At 39.1% G+C, this 20,385-nt stretch overlaps 1 protein-coding gene across 4 annotated transcripts in view; it reads right to left on the reverse strand.

Moving 5' to 3' along the window:
* Nucleotides 1-20,094, reverse strand: part of FAM204A (family with sequence similarity 204 member A) — a 32,249-nt gene extending 12,155 nt beyond the window's left edge. The window contains exons 1-7 of one of the 4 annotated variants that reach the window (XM_040254788.1): nucleotides 19,991-20,032; nucleotides 14,618-14,655; nucleotides 13,926-14,164; nucleotides 13,314-13,401; nucleotides 13,157-13,187; nucleotides 12,877-12,976; nucleotides 4,520-4,609 (exon numbers count right to left, since the gene is read on the reverse strand). In XM_040254788.1, the coding sequence (XP_040110722.1) occupies nucleotides 4,520-4,609; nucleotides 12,877-12,976; nucleotides 13,157-13,187; nucleotides 13,314-13,401; nucleotides 13,926-14,159 (543 nt within the window). In that variant the 5' untranslated portion in view covers nucleotides 14,160-14,164; nucleotides 14,618-14,655; nucleotides 19,991-20,032. Of the gene's footprint in view, nucleotides 1-4,519; nucleotides 4,610-12,876; nucleotides 12,977-13,156; nucleotides 13,188-13,313; nucleotides 13,402-13,925; nucleotides 14,165-14,617; nucleotides 14,656-19,450; nucleotides 19,673-19,990 lie in introns of those variants that run through there. The other 3 variants (XM_040254786.1, XM_040254787.1, XM_040254789.1) reach the window with 3 other exon arrangements.
* Nucleotides 20,095-20,385: the final 291 nt, after the last annotated feature.

The following is a 20,385-nucleotide window of genomic DNA, read 5'->3' on the forward strand; positions in this document are numbered from 1 at the left end:
TATCAGAGCTCTGGAAACAGCACTGATAGAAGCAACTTCAAACTTAACCAGGTTTGGCAGCATCTCCATCTCAAAAATTGAAACAAATGTGTCAGTTCTGAACTCTGGATATGCAAATACTCCAGGTACTTTGATAACTACATCTGTCAAAACTGTTCTGTTAGGGGAGGTTATTTTGCGGGGAGGGGGGTGAATTGAAGCTCTTATTCCATCAAGACAACGCAGTGTATACATCGACATGAAATTAATAATCAAAATGAAAGGGTGAATTACAGCCAGAATCCTGTCGAGGAAACTACAGCCCAACAATGAACTGTAATGGAAAAATTCTGAGTGCCAGAACAAGTGCTGCAACATAGGAAATATTTCTGAGAAATAGGAAATATTTCTTCTTACTCATTAACATAAAATAAAAAAACTAACTCCTCAAATGTATATATATATCCCTCTCCAACAAGAACACCTTAAGTTTTTTCTAGGAAATGGTTCTAAAAATAGAACTTCAGCAACAAATTAATAATCTGCCCCAAATTTAGAGAGTATTTAATGTATTTAGCTAGGAAAGAATACAACTCAATCAATTCAAATACTGGTTTTTTAAAAAGACCATTCCTACCTTGTCCTATTTAAATATTAACAAACTATGACTATTTCAACATTATTAACTTCACCTATGTTTTGGAATCCAAAAATCTAAGTAACCTATTTAAGAAATTTAATAAAGCTAGAATTAATTTTCAGTTTAATTCATACTGCCAATGAAATATTTATCATTACCTATAAGAAGAACACTATCAAAGTGAGACACTCTTTTTTATCATTTGTACTTGTGACACCTTGGTTAGATTCTAAACAAATACTGTGTTTAACAGTACTAAAGGCTGAAGTTATAAGTTGGTGCAAAAAGCTTTAAGATATGCAACATTTTACATCATTACTCCAACTGAAGGCTATTGACCTTAGCAAAGACAGTAGCAGATTATAAACAAAATATTTCAGATATGAATATTAATAACTTGCAATTATTTTTTTAAATTACTGTAAGTTACATAAAATAGTTGAACATTACAACATGAAGTATGTACTGATGTTTCCAAGGAATTATGTTTAGTTGGTGCTGTCAAAGATCATCCTATTTGAATCACTTACAGAAAAGGTAACCTTCAGGGGCATGAGCTATATACAAAGCTCAAACAAAATTCACTGGCAACCTCTCCTCCCCACTCATTTTTGCCCTAACATGGTACAGCTATAATTGAAAGCAATATATTTTCTAGTTAATGTAGGTATGACTCATTCAATGGTAGAAATTCACTGTCTGCTGCCAAACCAAGTTGATTTTTATGTACAGCAGGCTAACATGAAGATGCCTAGAGACAAAGTCTGTTTTCAAAATGTGAGATTCAGCTGAAATGCTGCTTAGTTTATTAAATCTAGGCTTAGCACTTAATTTTAAATACTTGTTTCTACTGGTTTCTACAAATTGGTATGATCTGGACTGTAACAAAGTGTGTCAGAAAAGATAAGAACCAAAGGATGGCATTTTTGAGGATCACTATCAATAAATGGAATGTTCTTCCAGCTCAGGCCTGAGGTTAAGAAGCTATAAATGTGCTCAAACATGTGTGTGAATATGCATGTGTATGTATACATACATAAATAGTAATTTTTTAAGAGCTATTTTTTTTTCAAATTAGAACATTTTCATCAGTGTGACACAAACCCAAGTGTATTTTTCCACTTTCATCTGTCCTCCAAGATTGTTAACAACAAAGAAGGATTTAATTGATGGGATGGACTTTCCCAAAGCAACCACATTACAACACGGCAAAGCCAAATTTGACAGCACAATCTCAGTTTCCAACATGTGAACTTAAGCCATCCCCCACACCAGCTTACACCCATCTTTAATGTCATCATTAATTTAAGGGTATATGATTCTGGAAAGATACGTGCGTGCTGTGTCATAATGCTCGTGCACTGACAGCTTTATTTTGACATAAGTTTGTTTTGTTTTGTTCTGTTCTGTTTTGAGGAACTGTTTTCAAGCCCATTCTCAGACATGGGTTCTACTTCTGGCTTCACTCTTCTCAATACTGATACTGCCCTGTTGGTTTCACAGGCTTATAAATGTTAAACATCAAAAATTAGTTTCACTTATTACAGTTGGAAAAGGCTTTAAGAACTCTGAGATCTGTGCCTCTGAGCAAAGGCTTTATCAGCACATCCCACTCACTGCTTCTTGAAAAAAGAAAACGGTACTGATTAAAAACCAGTATACCTGATTTCCAAAAGGACACCTACCATGCATATATACCTTTAATTCATAAAGGGTTTCTGCCCCAAACTCACGATTACTTACTTCTCAAAATCTCATCTTTCATATCCATAGTGATTGGCACAAAGGAGATAAACATGAAAAACTTAAACCTCAAACTAAACTATTTATTCAAGAATTACATCTCGATTACTTCAGTTATTCTTCCACGGGTGTTTAATTAACATGTAATCAGTATCTCTCCGGCATCTGTGTCTGGCCAGTAAACACTTTCCAGAAGTCTTTCCACTTATACAAGGAAAAGAGGAGGGCCCAGATTACTCTTTTTCCTTTTAACCAGAAGTCGTTAATTCCACACTAGATAAATTTTCTTTCACTAGAACAAAGCGTTATGCTGGTACAGAAGTAAAAAGAACTCTTGAGAAAATGCTTACTATCCTTTCAAGTGCTGAAAATGGGGTATATTTCTAAAGCAATCTCATTTGTCATAAAGCATGACAGGAAAGAATAACCTAAATGGTTATTATCATTTATTTATATAAACATTATTATATTATATATTTATTATTATTATTAAAATGGAAAATACCTAGTCAGTAGTATGCAATTCCCATTTCAAAAATAGCAGTATGACAAATCAAAACATAGAAATAGAAATTCAATACCCTCAAAGGAAACACACAGGTCTGAGGCCTCAGAGGCTCTACTTCTGCTCGCTCTGACACGTGGCCGCCTGCTCACAGGTGACCACTGATGAGACAGACAAGGAGGGACTGAACATGCAACCCTGGTGGACACAAGGCCCCACGACCCCAGCCCTCCCAGCACATCACTTAGGGAAAATAAATCTATCACGTAGGCAAACTATATCCCAGCTGTCCAGGTTACTGGAAGATTTAACATAGACACATAAGAGATTCTAGAATCCAGTATCTCACTGAAGACAAATTTTAGATCTGATTTGCCAGGTAAAGATGAAAAGTACACTCAAATAATGTTTTCAAGATCTTAATTATAATAGTAATTGTCTCAAGCTGGAAAACAATCAGCAATGACTGCTAAAATAGGTAGGTAAGGAATAGTGAGAAAAAGGTAAAGAATAGTGAGAAAAAAAATATTCACAGAGTCTCAAATCATCTCTCACCTCTCTGTGAGATACGTATTAATTTACACAGGGAAGAATAATGTTCGACAGAATAAACCTAGAGACACCACCTTAAGCAAATAAGCAAAGGAACATCATCAATAAAGTAGAGAAACAGATGCCACATGCATTCTGATATCCTGCACTGAGGATACTTCTGTGATTTTCCCACCAATACATGTATGACATGAATCTTAATCATGAGGAAGCGCCAGACAAAGCAAACTTGACAGACATCCTACAAAATCATCAGCTACTCTTCAAAACTACCGAGGTCCTGAGACACACAGACAGACTGAGGAAACACTCCAGAATAAAGAAGGCTAAAAAGACACAACAACAAAACTCAGCGTCCGAGACCAGAAAAAAGAAAATTTTTCTTTTATTATAAAGGCAATCACTGACCTATTTGGCAAATCTAAATAAGGTACATAAATCAGAAAAGAATGATCAAGCAAATATTGACTGTTAACATTTCAGGTATCTGAGTGAAGGACAAACAGAAATTGTTTTCCAAATTTTGCAACCTTCTCCCAGAGGGTGCAAGTGAGAATCTTCTGGATGCCTTGGTACTTGGGAAAAGAATATTCAATATACCTATTAGCTTTATACTGTAGTCTTTAGGTTAAAAAAAGGCTGAGACTTCTTTAGGGCTGAGGGAACTATTTAGAATATGCAGTAAGAAACCATTCTGGGGAGAAAGGGTTAGGAACACACTGAGAGATGTGTCCCCAGAACACGCGGCTGCCCTCAGGGAGAGTTAAACTGAGTTAACGATGAAAATGGAAAAAGAAAGCTAGCCTTTTCAGCACAGCTGGCAGACAGAGCTCTGAACCAGATGAAATCTAGAGGCTGAAGATCAACCGTGGATTATTTCCAGCATTGATTTATATAAGAATAATTTATTAACATTAAAGACAAAAATAAAACCCAGTAATTCAAAATAAATGGGAGATTAAGAGGGAAGAAAATGGACAGAAAGGAAAATCTTAGATCAAATATCTGAACACTGCACTTACTTGTGATCATGCAAAGAACGTACACTCATTTCAGAAGATTTGAAAGCACAGCAGAGGATCATGGTGGGGCCAACTCACCTCGCGAGTGGCTAGCTGGTTGCTGAGTTCCTCGGCCTTCTCAATGTTCCACTCTTCCACAGCTTGGTCTATCCTCTTTTCAAGTCCTGACTAGAAAGAAAAGAAATCTCAAACTTAGAGGCAGGAAAGAAAGGCAAACCCTTGCTAGCAAAGACTATGTCACAGGACCACACCAAACACATTATGTACTTAGACTACTTCATTCTCACAATGACTACATATGGTAGTTGCTACCACTCCCATTTACTGATGAGAAAGTGAATCAGCAACATGAAATGACTTATCCAGGGTCAGATTAATTGAATTAAGAAGGAGATGCAAATCCACATTTCTGTGATTCTAAGGACTACACTTTCCCTTGATAACAATATGTTAATAAGTTAGAAATTATGGCATGCTTATTATATAGCACATCCTTTCTCACTATAAGAAAACTCATTTGATCCATATAACAATTTGATGGAATAAAACTGTTATCCTGTTTTGAACACAAGGAAACAGAAGCTTGGACTCATCAATTTATCCAAGTCAGAGTCCGTTAAGTGTTAAGCCATCACATGAATATATTAATAGATTTGCCCAGAGCCCATATTCTAAACCACCCTTTTCCTCTGCCTCTTTCTCCACTGCCCATACTTTCATTCACCAGCCCCTCCTAGTCTCTGACTATGGGTATTAAGTTGGATATTAAACACAGGAGGAAAGTTATATTTTACTTTCTTATGGAAATGCTATTTATTACCTGAAGATACTTCATGAAGTCATAATTAAAATTTTCATGGGATTACCAAACAGACTAGGTAGGATATATCATATCCTATGAAAAGAAACTTGTTAGACTTAAATAACTGAGTTTTAGTTTGTAGAAATAACTTTAGTTTTAGTTACCAAAGAAAACACAAACTTTTTAAAGAGACAGTCTAATATATATTTCTTAGAAGTTTATCCCAATGGCTTATCTAGTGTATCTTCCTCATTTTTGGTTAATAGACTTCTCCCACTTAACCTAATAAAAGAAGTCCAAGCAATGTCTCTTCCATCAGAGTACTGCTTGATTATAAGAGAAACTTCACTCCCATGGAGCCTTTGTTGAAACAAGACTTTAAGAATGCCCATGCACAATGTGCCTAAAAAGATTACGGAAGCAAAGACCAAGGAGGCTATCACTGATGACGTCTGGTTCCTTCTCACAATCCTTCACCCCACCCAGGCCTGGGGGACGATGTGGTTTTTTCCTTGCTCTGGACTGGAACTTCAGAGTGTCATTCAGTAGCCTCTCAGAGGCTCTGAGCCCAGGCCATGACACTGTCTTTTTTCTACCCTGGTCTTGTGATCATCCACCAGTCTCCAGAAATTTCTCTTTTTTGTATTGCTGCAGAATTCCTCTCTTGATGATCCAAACAACATTCTGGACTCACTCTTCCAACATCCTTCATCTTCAGGGGCCACTAAACAATACCGCAACCCCCCCACCCCACCCCAAACCTACACTCGAGGCCAGGGACTCTACAAGTGTGGTCTATGTTCCAGTTCAAATCTGCAAATGATGCCAGTCTGTGAACTGAGCTTGTGCCAGAATGCAAATCAACTACATGGCTATGCATAGGTTTGCCTAGGTGATTTTTTATTAGAAGAGGATGGGTAAGGGATGATGAGGACAATCAGACTTCTTCAAAGAAAGAAGGCGTACACTGGGTTACACTCAGGCACAAGTTCTTTATCTCCTGGAACCCTGGAATACACTTGCTCTAGGACACATAAGAGCTTTACAATCTAGAATTCTCTCCAAACACAAGACTCAGCCCTTCCACTTACCTCGAGTCCTCAGAGAAAGTGAACCTGCCGGGGCTTCATTTGGACCCCATACTCTAGCACCATCAAATTTATTCTCATAGTCCTTCAACCCCTTCCTGAGTCTCCTCTCCTCCCTTCAGGCCTGCAACTCATGAATAACCTTTTCAAACTAGACTCTAAGCCTTAAGTTCTCGAAGTCTGAATCAGCAGCATCGGCACTATTTGAGAACTTGTTAAAAATTCAAATTTGAATCAGAAAACTCTGGGGGTGAGGCCTAGAAATCCATTAACTTAACTCCCTTTGGTTACCATGGAGACACAGCTTACAGTGAAAGTCCCCAAAACGGAAAACAAGAATATTCCCCTTTTCTGGAAACATACGAACTGCTGAGCTGATTGCTATAATTTTCACTGAAAAATAAATGAGCTAAAATTACAAACCTCTCTACTATCAATGAACTCCCACTCCCCGAGGCATTCCAACCAGCCTCTAATATAGCGGGAAGAGCACTGGGCCAGAAGTCAGAGAAGGTGATTACAGCACCGCACAAAGGAGGTACTTAACCCATAAGCTTTAGTTTCCTTAGAGAAAATCAGAATCGGCATGGACGACCAAAATTCTCCCCTAGAAATAAAATTCTAGAATTCCCCTTACATGTTCAACTTTGCTTTTAGCTCTTTTAGAAGTTTTTTTTTTTAATATCAATAAAAGTTTTGCTAGATATAACTGCTTTTTTCTCCCCCTTTTCTCCTTTCTTTTCTTTTTAAGCAATTTATTTAAGTAAAATAAAATAGCTTCTTTTGGCTTTGAAAAATTTCTGCTTCTGTACACACACCCAGATTCTGCTTCTATACGAAGATATAACATTCCAAATATTTTAAAAATTCTTAAATAGTAATAATAATAAAAACCCTGAGGTTAAACATTTCTATCACCTTAAGACCAAAAGCTAACAACAGTTTAAAAGAACACAGTTGCTGAGGTCAAATCTGGATTCAAATTCCAGCTCCTCTACCTACTGGCCAAGAAACCCTGAGTTTTGTTTCCAAACCTCTATAGGCTGCAGTTCTCTCACCTGTAAAATGAGAATATTACCACATTCTTTGCAGAGTTACAGTAAAGGCAAAGAATACCTAGCAAAGTTTTTAGAACATAGTAGTCACTCAATAAATAAGGTATGCACATTATATCTATCAGGATACCATTAAAACAAAGAGAAGGTTCACCTCTATATAACTACAGACTTCATTACAGTTAGTCAAGGGCTCAGACACAAGTATAAGACCCACAATTTCAACTTTGAGTCAGTCAGTCATCTCACGAACTAAGATTTGAGTAGTAATGCTTCCTACAGGTCGTAAGTTGGACCCCGGGGCAACCTTTACCAGAAACATCTAGGGCATCTTCACGCCACAGGAGCGGCAGGAGGCACAGAGCACTGCTGACCCTCTGCAAGGCCTCAGTCCGTCCGTCAGTCAGTCCAGTCGCTCAGTCGTGTCCAGCTCTTTGCGACCCCATGGACTGCAGCACGCCAGGCCTCCCTGTCCATCACCAACTCACGGAGTTTACTCAAACTCGTGTCCACTGAGTCGGTATGCCATCCAACCATCTCATCCTCTGTCGTCCCCTTCTCCTCCTGCCTTCAATCTTTCTCAGCATCAGGATCTTTTCAAATGAGTCAGCTCTTCGCATCAGGTGGCCAAAGTACTGGAATATCAACTTCAACATCAGTCCTTCCAATGAATATTCAGGACTGATCGGGACAGGACTGATGATAAAGGCCTCAGTGTGCTCCTAAGATGCCTCTGGCAGGACTCAGAATTTAGCTTAAGATATACCTCAGTACAGACAAACTTACTGATGGCAATTTGGTCACAGGTGGAAAATCATCTAAGGCCAGTATCTGACAGGTTCTCATGAGGCAACAAGTAATCGCTAACTAACAGTTTTGTTGCAGATGTCAAGGCAGTAGTACTATAAGTATCTAAGAAACTTATGGGTACTAGGCTTAACATTAAGGATTAACCATCCGTGCGTGTGTAGTAAAATCTCTTTTAATATGCCGATTAAAACTGTTTAGGTCAAACTGTAACATAATGTATTTCTACAGACATTTTGCTACTGAATATTCAATCAGATAATACATTCAACTTTTAAACCTTAATATAAATGAACTGTCCACTCAAGTTTGCTGTTCTATGATCAGATCTAAATATCTAGGGAAAAAAATAGGTAATCTCTCCATAAAGGAGGAAGGAAAAAAAAGAATTAAGTATTGTTACTTTTACATATAAATCACAGCCACTTAAACTATTTGAATCAAGTCAGAAAGACCCTCTGGAGAAGAAAATGGCAACCCACTCCAGTCTTCTTGCCTGGAAAATCCCGTGGTCAGAGAAGCCTGGTGGCTTACAGTCCACGGGGTCAAAAAAAAAAAAAAAAGATGGACACGACTTAGCAAATAAACAACAAAGTAAAACTAAGTTGGACTATTTCTTCAGAAGAATCTAGATTTGGGACCATTTTCCTTTTCAACCTGCTCTGTTTTCTTAGATAAATCATGCTGGGCTTCAGTTGCTTCATCTGTATTATGAGAATAATAGCTGGTGGGTATTAACCCATCCAACAGGGATCACATAAAGATCAAGAGAGAAAACTTGGTACCTGATACCAGGGGAACATTGGGTACCTCTACATTCCCACCACCAGCCACCCGACTCCCTCCCACTCCTGGCAGCCAGCCTGTGATCTGTGTACCGGATCTCCATGTGAGAGCTTAGTAAGAAAAAGTATTCTTCTAAAAAAACAAGTTTGAAAATAGCCACACAGTACAACAGCAGCTTCCTCTCATAAACAAAAATCATCACAGCCTTGTGCAGTTACTCTACAAATTATTAAACGTACCTTTGGTTTTCTTGCCAAAAAGTACCCATTAAGAATACATAAAACTACTCCCAAAGATGACTGCTGACCAATCAAATTGATGCAACTAAAGAATACTTAAGGCATTTATAATGAAATTAATGAGTGAAATTTATTCTAAAGAAATTCCCAAATAGATTTAACATTAATTATGTTGCGATTATAGAAGTTTTGTAAGACCCAGAACTGCTGCCAGAAACACAATTATAGCTGTATTTAATACAAGAACACTTTAAAACAGCTCTATATATTAGGAAGATTATATTTTAAAATACAAGCCTCTCTGCATTGTCAGGGAAGCAGGTGACAGCAGTGTTATAAATACACATCCTTGGTTGAGCAAGTTTCAATAGTCTGGAAGTATTCCAAAAAAGAGGGGGGAAAGAAAAGAATAAAAAAGATGGATCACACAACAGACTTAAGAAGTTCATTTTGTTTTACCATTCTTGAGAGTTGAGTAACTGAGTGCAAAGGGGACTAAAAAGGGTTGAGAAATAAAATAATGGAGCAGAAATCCATGCTGGTTTTGTGCAAACTGCATCAGGGATTTTCACGATCCTCTCTAGGTTTCTCGGGCAGTAGCTATCATCTGGTGGACTGACATTTACTCTTCGCTTTTATCTTGGTGGCTCCAGTGTGGACGTCTTTTACTGTCTACTTACTCTGTTGGCTTCACAGTGGAGACGCTGGCATGACAGCCCAAGGGCGCATGGGAAACAGTGATCCCAAACCAAAGAATAAGTGTGAACCAGCTGGCATGCAATTAAGCTGAACTACCATGAGAATATGAAATCATCTGGCTTCACTGAATCCTTCCTTTCCTCTTATGCTTACACTTACTAATAGAATATTAAGTGCTGGCAACATCCTGGGAGATACTAGCCTGGCCAGCATCCGTTTCCTTGTTCAGGAGATGCCATGACTTTCTTCGTCAGATGTCACACATACAGAAGAACACTGCTGTTAAGAAAACCCAAACTTCTAAAACAGATCAGTGAGTATATATAAAAGGACTTATAGCAGTCTTCCCTTAAACAGAAATTTCTTTTTAAAATGGAGCTTATCATTTTTTTCTAGAATACATCTAATATACAATGACAAACAGAACACTAGCTCTTAAAACTGAGCTGTACAAAAGTCTTTGCACAAGGAATCCTAGTATCCTTTATTAAAGTTATTCTTCATGAATTCCAAACTTTAGACAAAGAATAACTTAGCCATATCTTGCCAATTATCAAGAAGGTACAATTTCATACATGTAGGGAAATAATACTCTAATACAGATAGACTGTAAAAAATCCTCTCATAATTTCTACATTTTGGAAAGGCTAAAAGACTGAATTTTATAGCATTAATTCACTAAGAAACAATCTAGATATTCTAAAGTAAATACAGGATTCCCTGGTGGCTCAGACGGTAAAGAATCTGCCTGCAATGCAGGAGACCCAGGTTCAATCCCTAGGTCAGAAAGATCCCCTGGAGAAGGGAATGGCAACCCTTTCTTGCCTGGAAAATCCCAGGGACAGAGAAGCCTGGCAGGCTACAGTCCATGGAGTTGCAAAGAATCAGACATGACTGACTGACTTACAATATAGTTACGAGAAAACATAACAAATATTGTAAACAACTGAAGCTCAAAGACCACCTAATTCACAAGCACAACTTTAAAAGATATTTCTGATGAGAACCAGTATTTCACCATTTCTGGGAATTCCCTGGTGATCCAGAGGTTAGGACTCAGCGTTTTCACTGCAGGGGCCCAGGTCTGATCCCTGGTTAGGGAACTAAGAGCCTGCATGCATGCAGCGTGGCCGTAAAATTTAAAAAAAAAAAAAAAAAGTTTTTTTGAATTAATAATTTTTTCCCTCAAAATAACAATCTAGTCAGCAGTTAGGACTCTAAAACAGGTGGGCCAGAGATGGCCTGGGGACCACTGCTGTCAGCATGAGCCTCCCACCTCATGCTTTGGAACAGGTTTGCTGCAGTCAAGAGCAACCTCCCCACAAGATCCCTCCTCCCAGCCCACCAGAATCACAGTGGTCAAGAGCATAGCAATCATGTTAAAATGCTTATCAGCCTCTTGGACGGTGAAGCTGGTGGAATAAAGTCTGGGTTTTAGTTTCAGCTCTAACCAGTGATTTCTATAAGAAACTTAGCATTTCTGTACCTGCTTGAACATTTGGGAAAAGGAGATTGCTCAACATCTCTAACTATTTGCAGTACAAGGTAATCCTGGTACCAATTCTCCAGTGTTCCACGGACTAGGTGACAAGAATTCTTGGCAAAGTTGGAATCAATGGTTCACAGGTAAAAACTCTGTTGTCAGTTCTTTAATGCATGTGCCCTCAATGAGGCACCCACTTTTAAACCCCAATGATCGGTTTAAAAATCAAGCAGTTTTTCACAAGAAATACTGATGAACCAGAAAACAGTAACGATCTCTACATACATAATAGTAGTATACAGCAATGATCCTGTCCGTATATGCAAGACACAATATGCTTGGGCTTTAACCAAGAGGCCTCTGTACCTCCATTCTGGCCCAGAGCGCAATTCCCATGCTCCTGAAGTCTGTCAACATTCCCCTAGATAAATGTGTAAGTTACTCATTCATTCTAGCCTCTATCAAATATTAACACCATCTATACACTGGCCACTGCCAAGCATGTGCCTAGAGACTCAGACTCTCCTCCAAGCTCCAGCCTCGTTTTACCAATGGTCTACTCTATTCTGCTTACTGATGCCACCCATGCACCAAAATGAACTTTGGATAGGCCTCGCTCTAAATCTTCTCCCCCGCAAAGCTTTCTCATCGCTGTAATCAATGTGACTATTCACACCACTGCTTAAGTAAAACCCTGAATGGTTCTCTCCCATCCTCCTAATTCCAATCTCCCTACCACCTCACAAGCGATCCAGAGGCAAATACCGTCCGTTCTACTTCTACAGTGCACCTCAGATCCATCCTCTCGTCTACCTTCAGCAGCACCATTCTCACTCTAGCTCCCATCATCTCATGTCTGGCTGAGTCTCTTAACTGTTCTCATCTGCTTTTGCTGCTCCAAGGTCCATCTTCCATGTAAGATGCAATCTTTTCACGTCACTCCCTTCACATAAATCCCTTGAATGGTTCTCAATTGCATTGTGACGAAAACCCAGTTCCTTAATGCATCCTTTAAGGTCCGGCACAGTTTGGGCTCTGCCTACCTGCGTCTCCAGTCTTATCTGGGGCCATGTACCCTCCTCCTCGCTGACTCCATCCAGCCAAGCTGACCTTCTCACTGCTACTCACATGTCCATGATGGCTCTTCCTCCCCAGCAGGATCTTTACCCAGGTTATCACCTCTACACTAGTGGGCCTTACATAGATGGTTCCTTGCCATCCTTCAGTCTTAATGAGACAGGCCTTCCCAGACCACTCAGCTAATGTGGGGCCTCCATATTAATTTCTTCACAATACCCTGTTTCTTTTTTAACAGTTTTAAAAAATGATTTGTAACTATATATTTACTTGTTTATCTAGCATCCTGCACACATTAACTTCTTCACTGAATGAATTATTAAGGAGAAATACCTTAGGCAAGACTAATTACAAACTGTTCCCACTGGTGAATAGAAGATGCAATAAAAAAGATCTTACCTTTTCAACTTTTTTCCTTTTAACAGGGGGGTCAAATCTCTCATTGACTCCAAAATACTGGGTAAGCTCCTTCCACTGGGTTTCACTTGAAGACTGTTCACTGTAAAAAGACAGACAATAACTTATGTTTCACACAAAATGTACTCATTATTACATTTACTGTTTTTAATTCGTTAATTATATTACATCAACTACTTCTTAGGTTTCAGAGGTAATTCAACTATTTGTACAAGTTCTGCAATACTGTCTAGGACAGACAGGTATTTTAAATTCCACCTACCTATGAGATTCTTCTTCATTCTTCAATTTACCTGAAAAGAATTCACAAAGTGTCAATACCTAAGCATTTGGTTATTTCAAAATGATGGTTATTAAAAATTGTTAAGTCCAACTGGTCACAATTTAACACTATTGACAATTAACCTGAATTAAAACACCTTTTCTGGAGCGTTTTCTTTTTTTCTTTTCGGATCTAGAAGCTGAAGTTTTCTGTTCAGAATGCTTTTTATGCAATTCTTGAAATTTCTATATAAAAGCAAAAAAAAAAAAAAAAAGAGCAAGTATGTTTTGAAGCATAGTATACATCTGAAAAATAACATGTTAGTAAAAACTATATTCTTAACATTTTTAGAAACACAAATATAATGAAAGTAGTTTAGTTCTTCTTAAGATACTCTATTATCTGAGACTTTTACAACCTGAATTATCTTCAATTATTTCCAAACAAGTCAATCTGATAATTTAGGGGTAAAAGTCAATGACTCATAGACTTTGTAACAAAGAGATTAAGACTGAAACTCCTTGTGTATTGTGTTAAGCAAAGTAGTTAATCCTACTGGTTTTTTTTTCTTCCTCTTTTTATGAAAAACAAAGCAAAAATGAATGCAAGTACCTGAGTGACCGAATGAGTTGGCCACAGACCCTGAGAGTAATAAAACCATTCAGAATCAATCTTCCCTACCCGTTACCCACCAAGAACACACACATTCTGACCCTGGCAGAGACACACAGGCACAGACTTCAATAAGAATATATGAGAGAAAACCTACATTCCACATATTTAAGGGAATTCCAGAGGGACACTCTTCATATGCATTTATATTTGCCTCTGCTTCAGCGTTTGGTCCATCTGTAGGAATATCTACGATCTCTGTCTTTTTAAAGGTCCCATCTTCTTTACCCTCTTGTAAGTTAAGTTCAGAGCTCTCTAATGTGGTATCATCGTCAGAATTCAATTCAACATCACTTTCATTTAGGCCAGGAGGTAAAAGCCCACTCCACATCTTTTCTGCTCGAGGGAAAAAAAAATGAATTAAGATATATAAGGTAGACATGGAAAGAATTTTAAGACTATTAAAAGATATACCAGGAATCTAATAATTATAGCAATGGTTTGGGAAAAGTCCATTTATACTTTTTAAAAATTGGTATAAGGCAGGATACACTCTCCATATCAAAATAATTTAAATATTTTGCTTATATAAATTTTTTACAAGTGTAAGGTAGTTTAAGTAAGTCTGTTACGAGACACACCTACAGCTGAATGACTTAATGACAACAAAACCTTGATCCTCTAATACATGAATAATTTTGTCCAAAAAAAACCAGGAAATTCAGTAAAAGCATTCATAGTTCAAGAATGTTAAAAGCCTAACAATATACACTGCAGGTAACTTAAGAATTATAATACTATATTTCAAGCTGCAACAATTAGGAAATAAAATAAAATTGGATTTCTCACCTGTATTTGAACATATAAAACTTCAGAGGACTTATTATCTATGGAGGAGGAAAACAAGTATACAAAGGAAAATGTTTAAGCTGTGCAAGCAGTTTGAGAAAAGTATGGTGGTAATAAGGATGTCCCAGTTTTACATTTGACACTGCTTGTTAAAGTAATACTAAATGGAGTATAATCTTTACAAATTAACAAAATGTATAGCTTTTTAAAGTAAAAATACTGTATTCGGAAAACAAGTTCAGGGTGATTTTTATCATTAGTTATACAGCCCATTGGTAGAGAGAATCATTAACTATTGTTAAGTCTAATAAAAAATAATTTTTAAAAATTGAAGTTGTAATCCTTTTCTAAAATTATGATAATTGAGTACATTTCATACTTAATCTCCATGGCACAGTCTAGTTTAGCATACATAATAAGCCAAAACTAGTTCATTTAAAAGATGCCTAGAACAGAGAAGCTAGTTCTGCTCATGATTTACCGTCAACTGAAGGAATAAAACGGAAGGGTGGAAATCTTTTTCCGCTATCTTTCTGCCCTCTATTGTGTTAATGGAGTATAAGAAAACCACCAGCACTGTCTCTGAGACAAAGTATCATGGCATTTTGCATACTCTGAACAATGGATTCCTGATAACTTTTAAGGACCTCCTCCCAAATCCAAAGAATCAGCTCTCACTTTTCACAGTTTGGGTCCAGTCTCATCAGCTGCTGGCTCTCTGAAAAACATCCTCATCAAAACACTGTCATGGCTTTTTCAGAGGAAGATTTCTAACATCTAACTACTCTAACTGTAATTCTGAGGAAGTCATTTTTAACACCTCTGACCCTGTTTTTTCATCTGTAATATGGGGCTAATTACCCTGCACACAGGGTTATTCTCAGAATGAAATGAGGTAAGCTACTGAAACATTCTACACGGTGTTCAGGAGGTTCTGGGGACTTGATCAATGACCGGTTCTTTTTGCCGTTATCGTTTATTTCTGTGGCCATGTACTGAATTTTTATCATTTCTATTATGGGTGGCAGCATCTATATAAGGTATTTTCCAAATTTCTAATGTTTGAGGTGCGTTCATTTAGTAATTGATGCAAGTTATTTAACTCCCTGATTTCCACAGTCTGACATGAACTTTCAATTAAAAATGTTGATGTCTGGTTTTCTGAATCGAGCAATAAAATCAGAAGAAAATTACCAGGAAGATACCATCAGGCTCCTCTGTCCATGTAACTTTTGAGGCAGTTGGACTACCTGAAGTTCAGACTTTTCTGGAGTGGGTTGCCATTTCTTCCTCCAGGGGGATCTTCCCCACCCAGGGATCAAACCCACCTCACCTTCACTGTAGGCAGATTCTTTTACCACTGAGCCACTGGGGAAACCTGAATCCATCCCTAAATCTGGACTGAGGATTTTAAAAGTTGGAGTGGAGGTAGTACTGAGATACTGTTAGCACAAAAGATATGACATATAACATGTCAATATAGAAAAACAGGTGTGGAGCTATTAATAAAAACATTTCTACTGTTTCGCGACGCAGGAGGCAGGCTGTGATAATCCGCTCTACCAGGACTTTGCCACTGGCATGTAATACACCTTCAGATTCACTATCCGTTTCAGGACTTTCGGACGGTAACAAGTTTCAGGGTTAGCTCTGTTAGCACTGGTTTGGAGCCACTGCTCCTTCTCCCTGTCCACAGCATCTTCTGCGTGTCCACTGTGTGCCAGGCACTCTTCAAGACACAGAAACAGCAGTATACAGAATGGGCAAAAAAGCCTAACCTCATGGAACCAACATTCTTATACAAATGGCAAGCTTCTGTCCATCAGCAGCCAAGTACCACTCAGCCCAGACTTCAGCAGTGGCAGCTCAGATGGGCACAGTTCTTCCACTGGGCCACTGCTGCAGTATCTTCACAGCGTGAGTCTAGGCTCTCTGGGCACCCCAAAAGGCTTCACCTTGGGAAGCAGGGCTAGTAGCTGTGGAGAGGGCATGCCTTTCTTCATCAGCCCTTAATCATCTTTGATCAGTTTTGGACTTCCTCAACTTCATCTATGTTTAATAAGTTCTTGCTGCTGTGGCATTAAGAACTGTCCTCAGCAGGCTACTGGCTAGTATAACTTCCTGTGTGTGCCCATGGTGGGGGAAAAACTAAAATAAATTTTAAAAAGTGGACTCTCTGTCCAAATCCGTAAAAGAAGGCGAAGGTCAAATAAGACGTGTTTCTGAACGTATTCCCTAAATATCTTTAAAGTGATGTGCCATTCTCCTGTGACTGTGACATACACACACACACAAACAGCAGGACAACTTGGTGGCCACTGACAAACACAGAGTGGACTGAGCAGCCTGCAAAATGAAGCTGCCCACCTGAGCAGCAGCTCTGACTACAAATCAGCCAATGCGGAGTGGCTGCTTTGTGACTTGTTTTGGGCTTAGGTTCAAAAACAGTGTCTTTCTGGTCAAAGCATATGCATGCTATTTATACATTTCCAGTTGTACTACAGTCCCAGTTGGTCCCATCAGGCCTCCTGTTACTTCTGTTTCTGATTCTCTAGTTCTTTGAAGCATCTCTCATCTCATACCTTTCAGAGTGCATTCTTTCATTTTAAAGCAGATAACCCTTCAAATGTGGGCATTACTCAACCATTCTCAAAAAACGTCACATACCAGAGACCAAGAAACAAGTTTTTTAGTGTAGATTATAGTCAAGTCTATATAACAGTCCATGTGTTGATATATTAACTTTCATGTTTTCAGCCTGTAAGTCAAATACTTTAACCATTTAGCCCCAAAGAAGATGTGAATCATTCAGAATCCCCCTATTCTCTGTGATTTTGAAAATCAGCTTCTCCATTTCACATACTCTGTACTGCTGGAGTGAAGATTCTTTCCAGTCCACAGTTATTCTACAAAGAAAAATTCATATGCTATGCAGTCCAGGGCTGACATGATTTATGATGAACAAAAATATTTATGTCACATCCTAGTCTGAATGGCTGGGCTTTCTTTTGCCCTTGGAAACTAAGCGCAGCTACTGCTTAGCACAGCTGGGCAGGTACCAGTGTATCTAGAAGAACATGGCACAGCTCAGCAGTTCCTCACTAAGGGCTTTTCAAAGTTTTATGAAGACAGTAATGGAGATTTTTAAGCTAATTCCAATACTCAAATAGCCCAACATATTTCATTTTCCCTCAAACAATATTATGCACCTTTAGGTTAGGAAACTAAAATTCAATGAAACATTATTCTTCACCACATTTTCATTCATCTGATTGGTAGCTAAAGGCCCGAGTTTTACTAAAAAGGAAAAAAACACAAATTAATGGGTATAGTTTAGTAGACGCAATATTTCAAAATACAGCATCCATGGAGATATCAAATTACAATAAATGGGATTCTAGGTTGTGAAAGGATTGGGAGCCAGTGGTAGAGCAGGGAAAAAAAAACAGTTTGAGAAGTCAGAAGATGGGTTTCTAGTCCTGAACAACATAACTGTGGAAAAGCCACTGCATCTGTCTGGGTCTTCACCCTTAACCTAAAACATGAAGGGTGTGATCAAATCTCTGAGACGTCTTGAGGCTCTAATATGCCTTTTTATGGATCTCAATATTATGTGTGCCCAAATGCCCAGACTCACTCATTCTTTGAAGTAACACTCCATTCTCTCTCAGTCAGAACAGTACTAATTAAACCCCAACACCCCAGAAGATAAGGTCTCTCTCCTAACCCAGCCACCACAGCCAAGCTTGCTAGTTTTCAGTAAGACCCTGCACTTCAGAGAAAATACCTAAAAGATGCTCTGGAGAAAGGGAAAGAGACCCCACTGTGACAGAAGAAACAGAACCAAAAAGAAAAACAAACCAGGTCATCACTATAAACGGCATACAAACAATGTGACAGGCACTGTTCACCCTTAACCCTCACAATGACCCTTCCACTAAGAATTATTATCTAAACCCCTTTTACAGATGCAGTAACAGACTCATCCAATGGTTGGTGATCCACTAATCTTAGAAAAATAGAACTTTGTAACTCAAAACTCTATAAAGTGCAGAGTTTAAGTAGTATTATATTCTTGGTGACAGAGATTTGAGAGTGGGTCTGAAGAATGTCCCCAGCCTGTAATTTGTTAAAATTTGATCAAGAAGAAATTTTTTCTCACTTTTTAAGGGCAGAAAGCTATATAAAAATGTTATACCAAATTGAATACAGGCCTGGGTAATAATACCACATTTTCTGAAGTCCAGGAAACAGCTTATAATCAAAACACAACCTAAGCAGTTTATGGGTAAATGTCCCCTGACGCTCATATTCCAGACTTTCAATTCCATTTTTACTGAATGAAGTTGCCTTATTTCTCAAATTTTGTATTCAATTAGAAATAATCACAGAAAACTGAAAATCTTGTCTGATCTGAACTTAAATCTCACAGAAATCGTAAACCACCACCTATCAATCTGAAGATCCTGTTAAATAACTTAGACAATAATCAGTTTTTGTGACTGGGCATTAATTACTTAACTGAAATACTTCTAAACGTGTTATCATCAACATTAATGCCCTGTTCACGTTTACGAAATAAATGTGCTCCGTTTTCTCAAAAACGTACAGAAAGTACAACGGAATCTCAGGCCTGACTTCGGATTTAAGTTACCAATCCGATTACCCAGATAAACTATTTAGCAGGATTTTGCACTTATGCATATGTCAAAGCGAGTGTCTCGTTCAGCCTAGGGCTAGAAAACACTCCCCGAGAGTCAAGAAAGATTCACAGGTAGCCAATAATATTTCGAGGTCCATTTAAAAATTGGATGTCTCCGTGAGAATACTTACAGGGTGCAAGACTGCAAGAGGGGTGGCTCTAGAAACGTACACCTTGCGCTGCACGGCTGAACCACACGGAACTCTGCAGGCTCTCCTGCGGCTGGGCCACACTCCGATGCCCAAATGGGAGGAATCCCCTCCCGGCACAGAACTAAGCTCCACAGATTCTGATGTAGGATGTTTACCTTGCTGACTCTCCCATCAACTGCAGCTCGTTTACGGGTACGGCAAGTGTAAACAAGAGCCCGTTTCCCGGGTCGAAAGCCTTCTCATCCTGTCTCACTCCGGCCGGGGTGGGACGGAGAACCCCTCTCCCACCAACAGAACGGGGACTCCGCCGCGACGCCGCGTCAGAGCAAGGCGGAGGCCGGTTCAGCCGACGCTCCCACGGGCCCGGTCAAGGGCTTTGCGGGCCTGACCAAAGGTTTTACGGCTCAGCCGAGAGGCTGTGAGGCCGCCCGCACTTGCTCCCTCGATCCTGGCACCCTGTCTTCCCTGGGTCCGTCTCCCTGGCGCACAAGAACCAGCCTCACAATCAGCCGTACTCACCAGTCCGGACGGAGCCGCCCGGCAGCCATCTTAAGACCTGCCAACATAGCGCCTTCTCATTGGCTCCGACATCTCGGCCAATGGGCTGGGGCCGTTCTGGCCTGGGGTCGCCCTGGTAACCGGTCGCGCTTGGCTCGCCTTTTAAATAAACGAAAAAGAGCGATTCGTTTCTTTCTACTTCTTTTTTCCCCCCTCTGCTTTTCTCTCGCCATTTTCTCCATTCTTCTAGACGTCTTAAAGACTTTTTTCTTTTTCAATCCCCTGCCGTACTCTGGTGCCCTGTGGTGAAGAAAGTGCTTGGCATAGATCTTAAACTGAGTTCATTCCCCAAAGACCAAGACTCGCTGCAGAAGCTCTCTAGACCCTTCTGGGAACGTTTCCATTCATTCAAACTT

This window comes from Oryx dammah, unplaced genomic scaffold (assembly GCF_014754425.2).
Source record: "Oryx dammah isolate SB20612 unplaced genomic scaffold, SCBI_Odam_1.1 HiC_scaffold_14, whole genome shotgun sequence".
NCBI classification, from domain to species: domain Eukaryota; kingdom Metazoa; phylum Chordata; class Mammalia; order Artiodactyla; family Bovidae; genus Oryx; species Oryx dammah.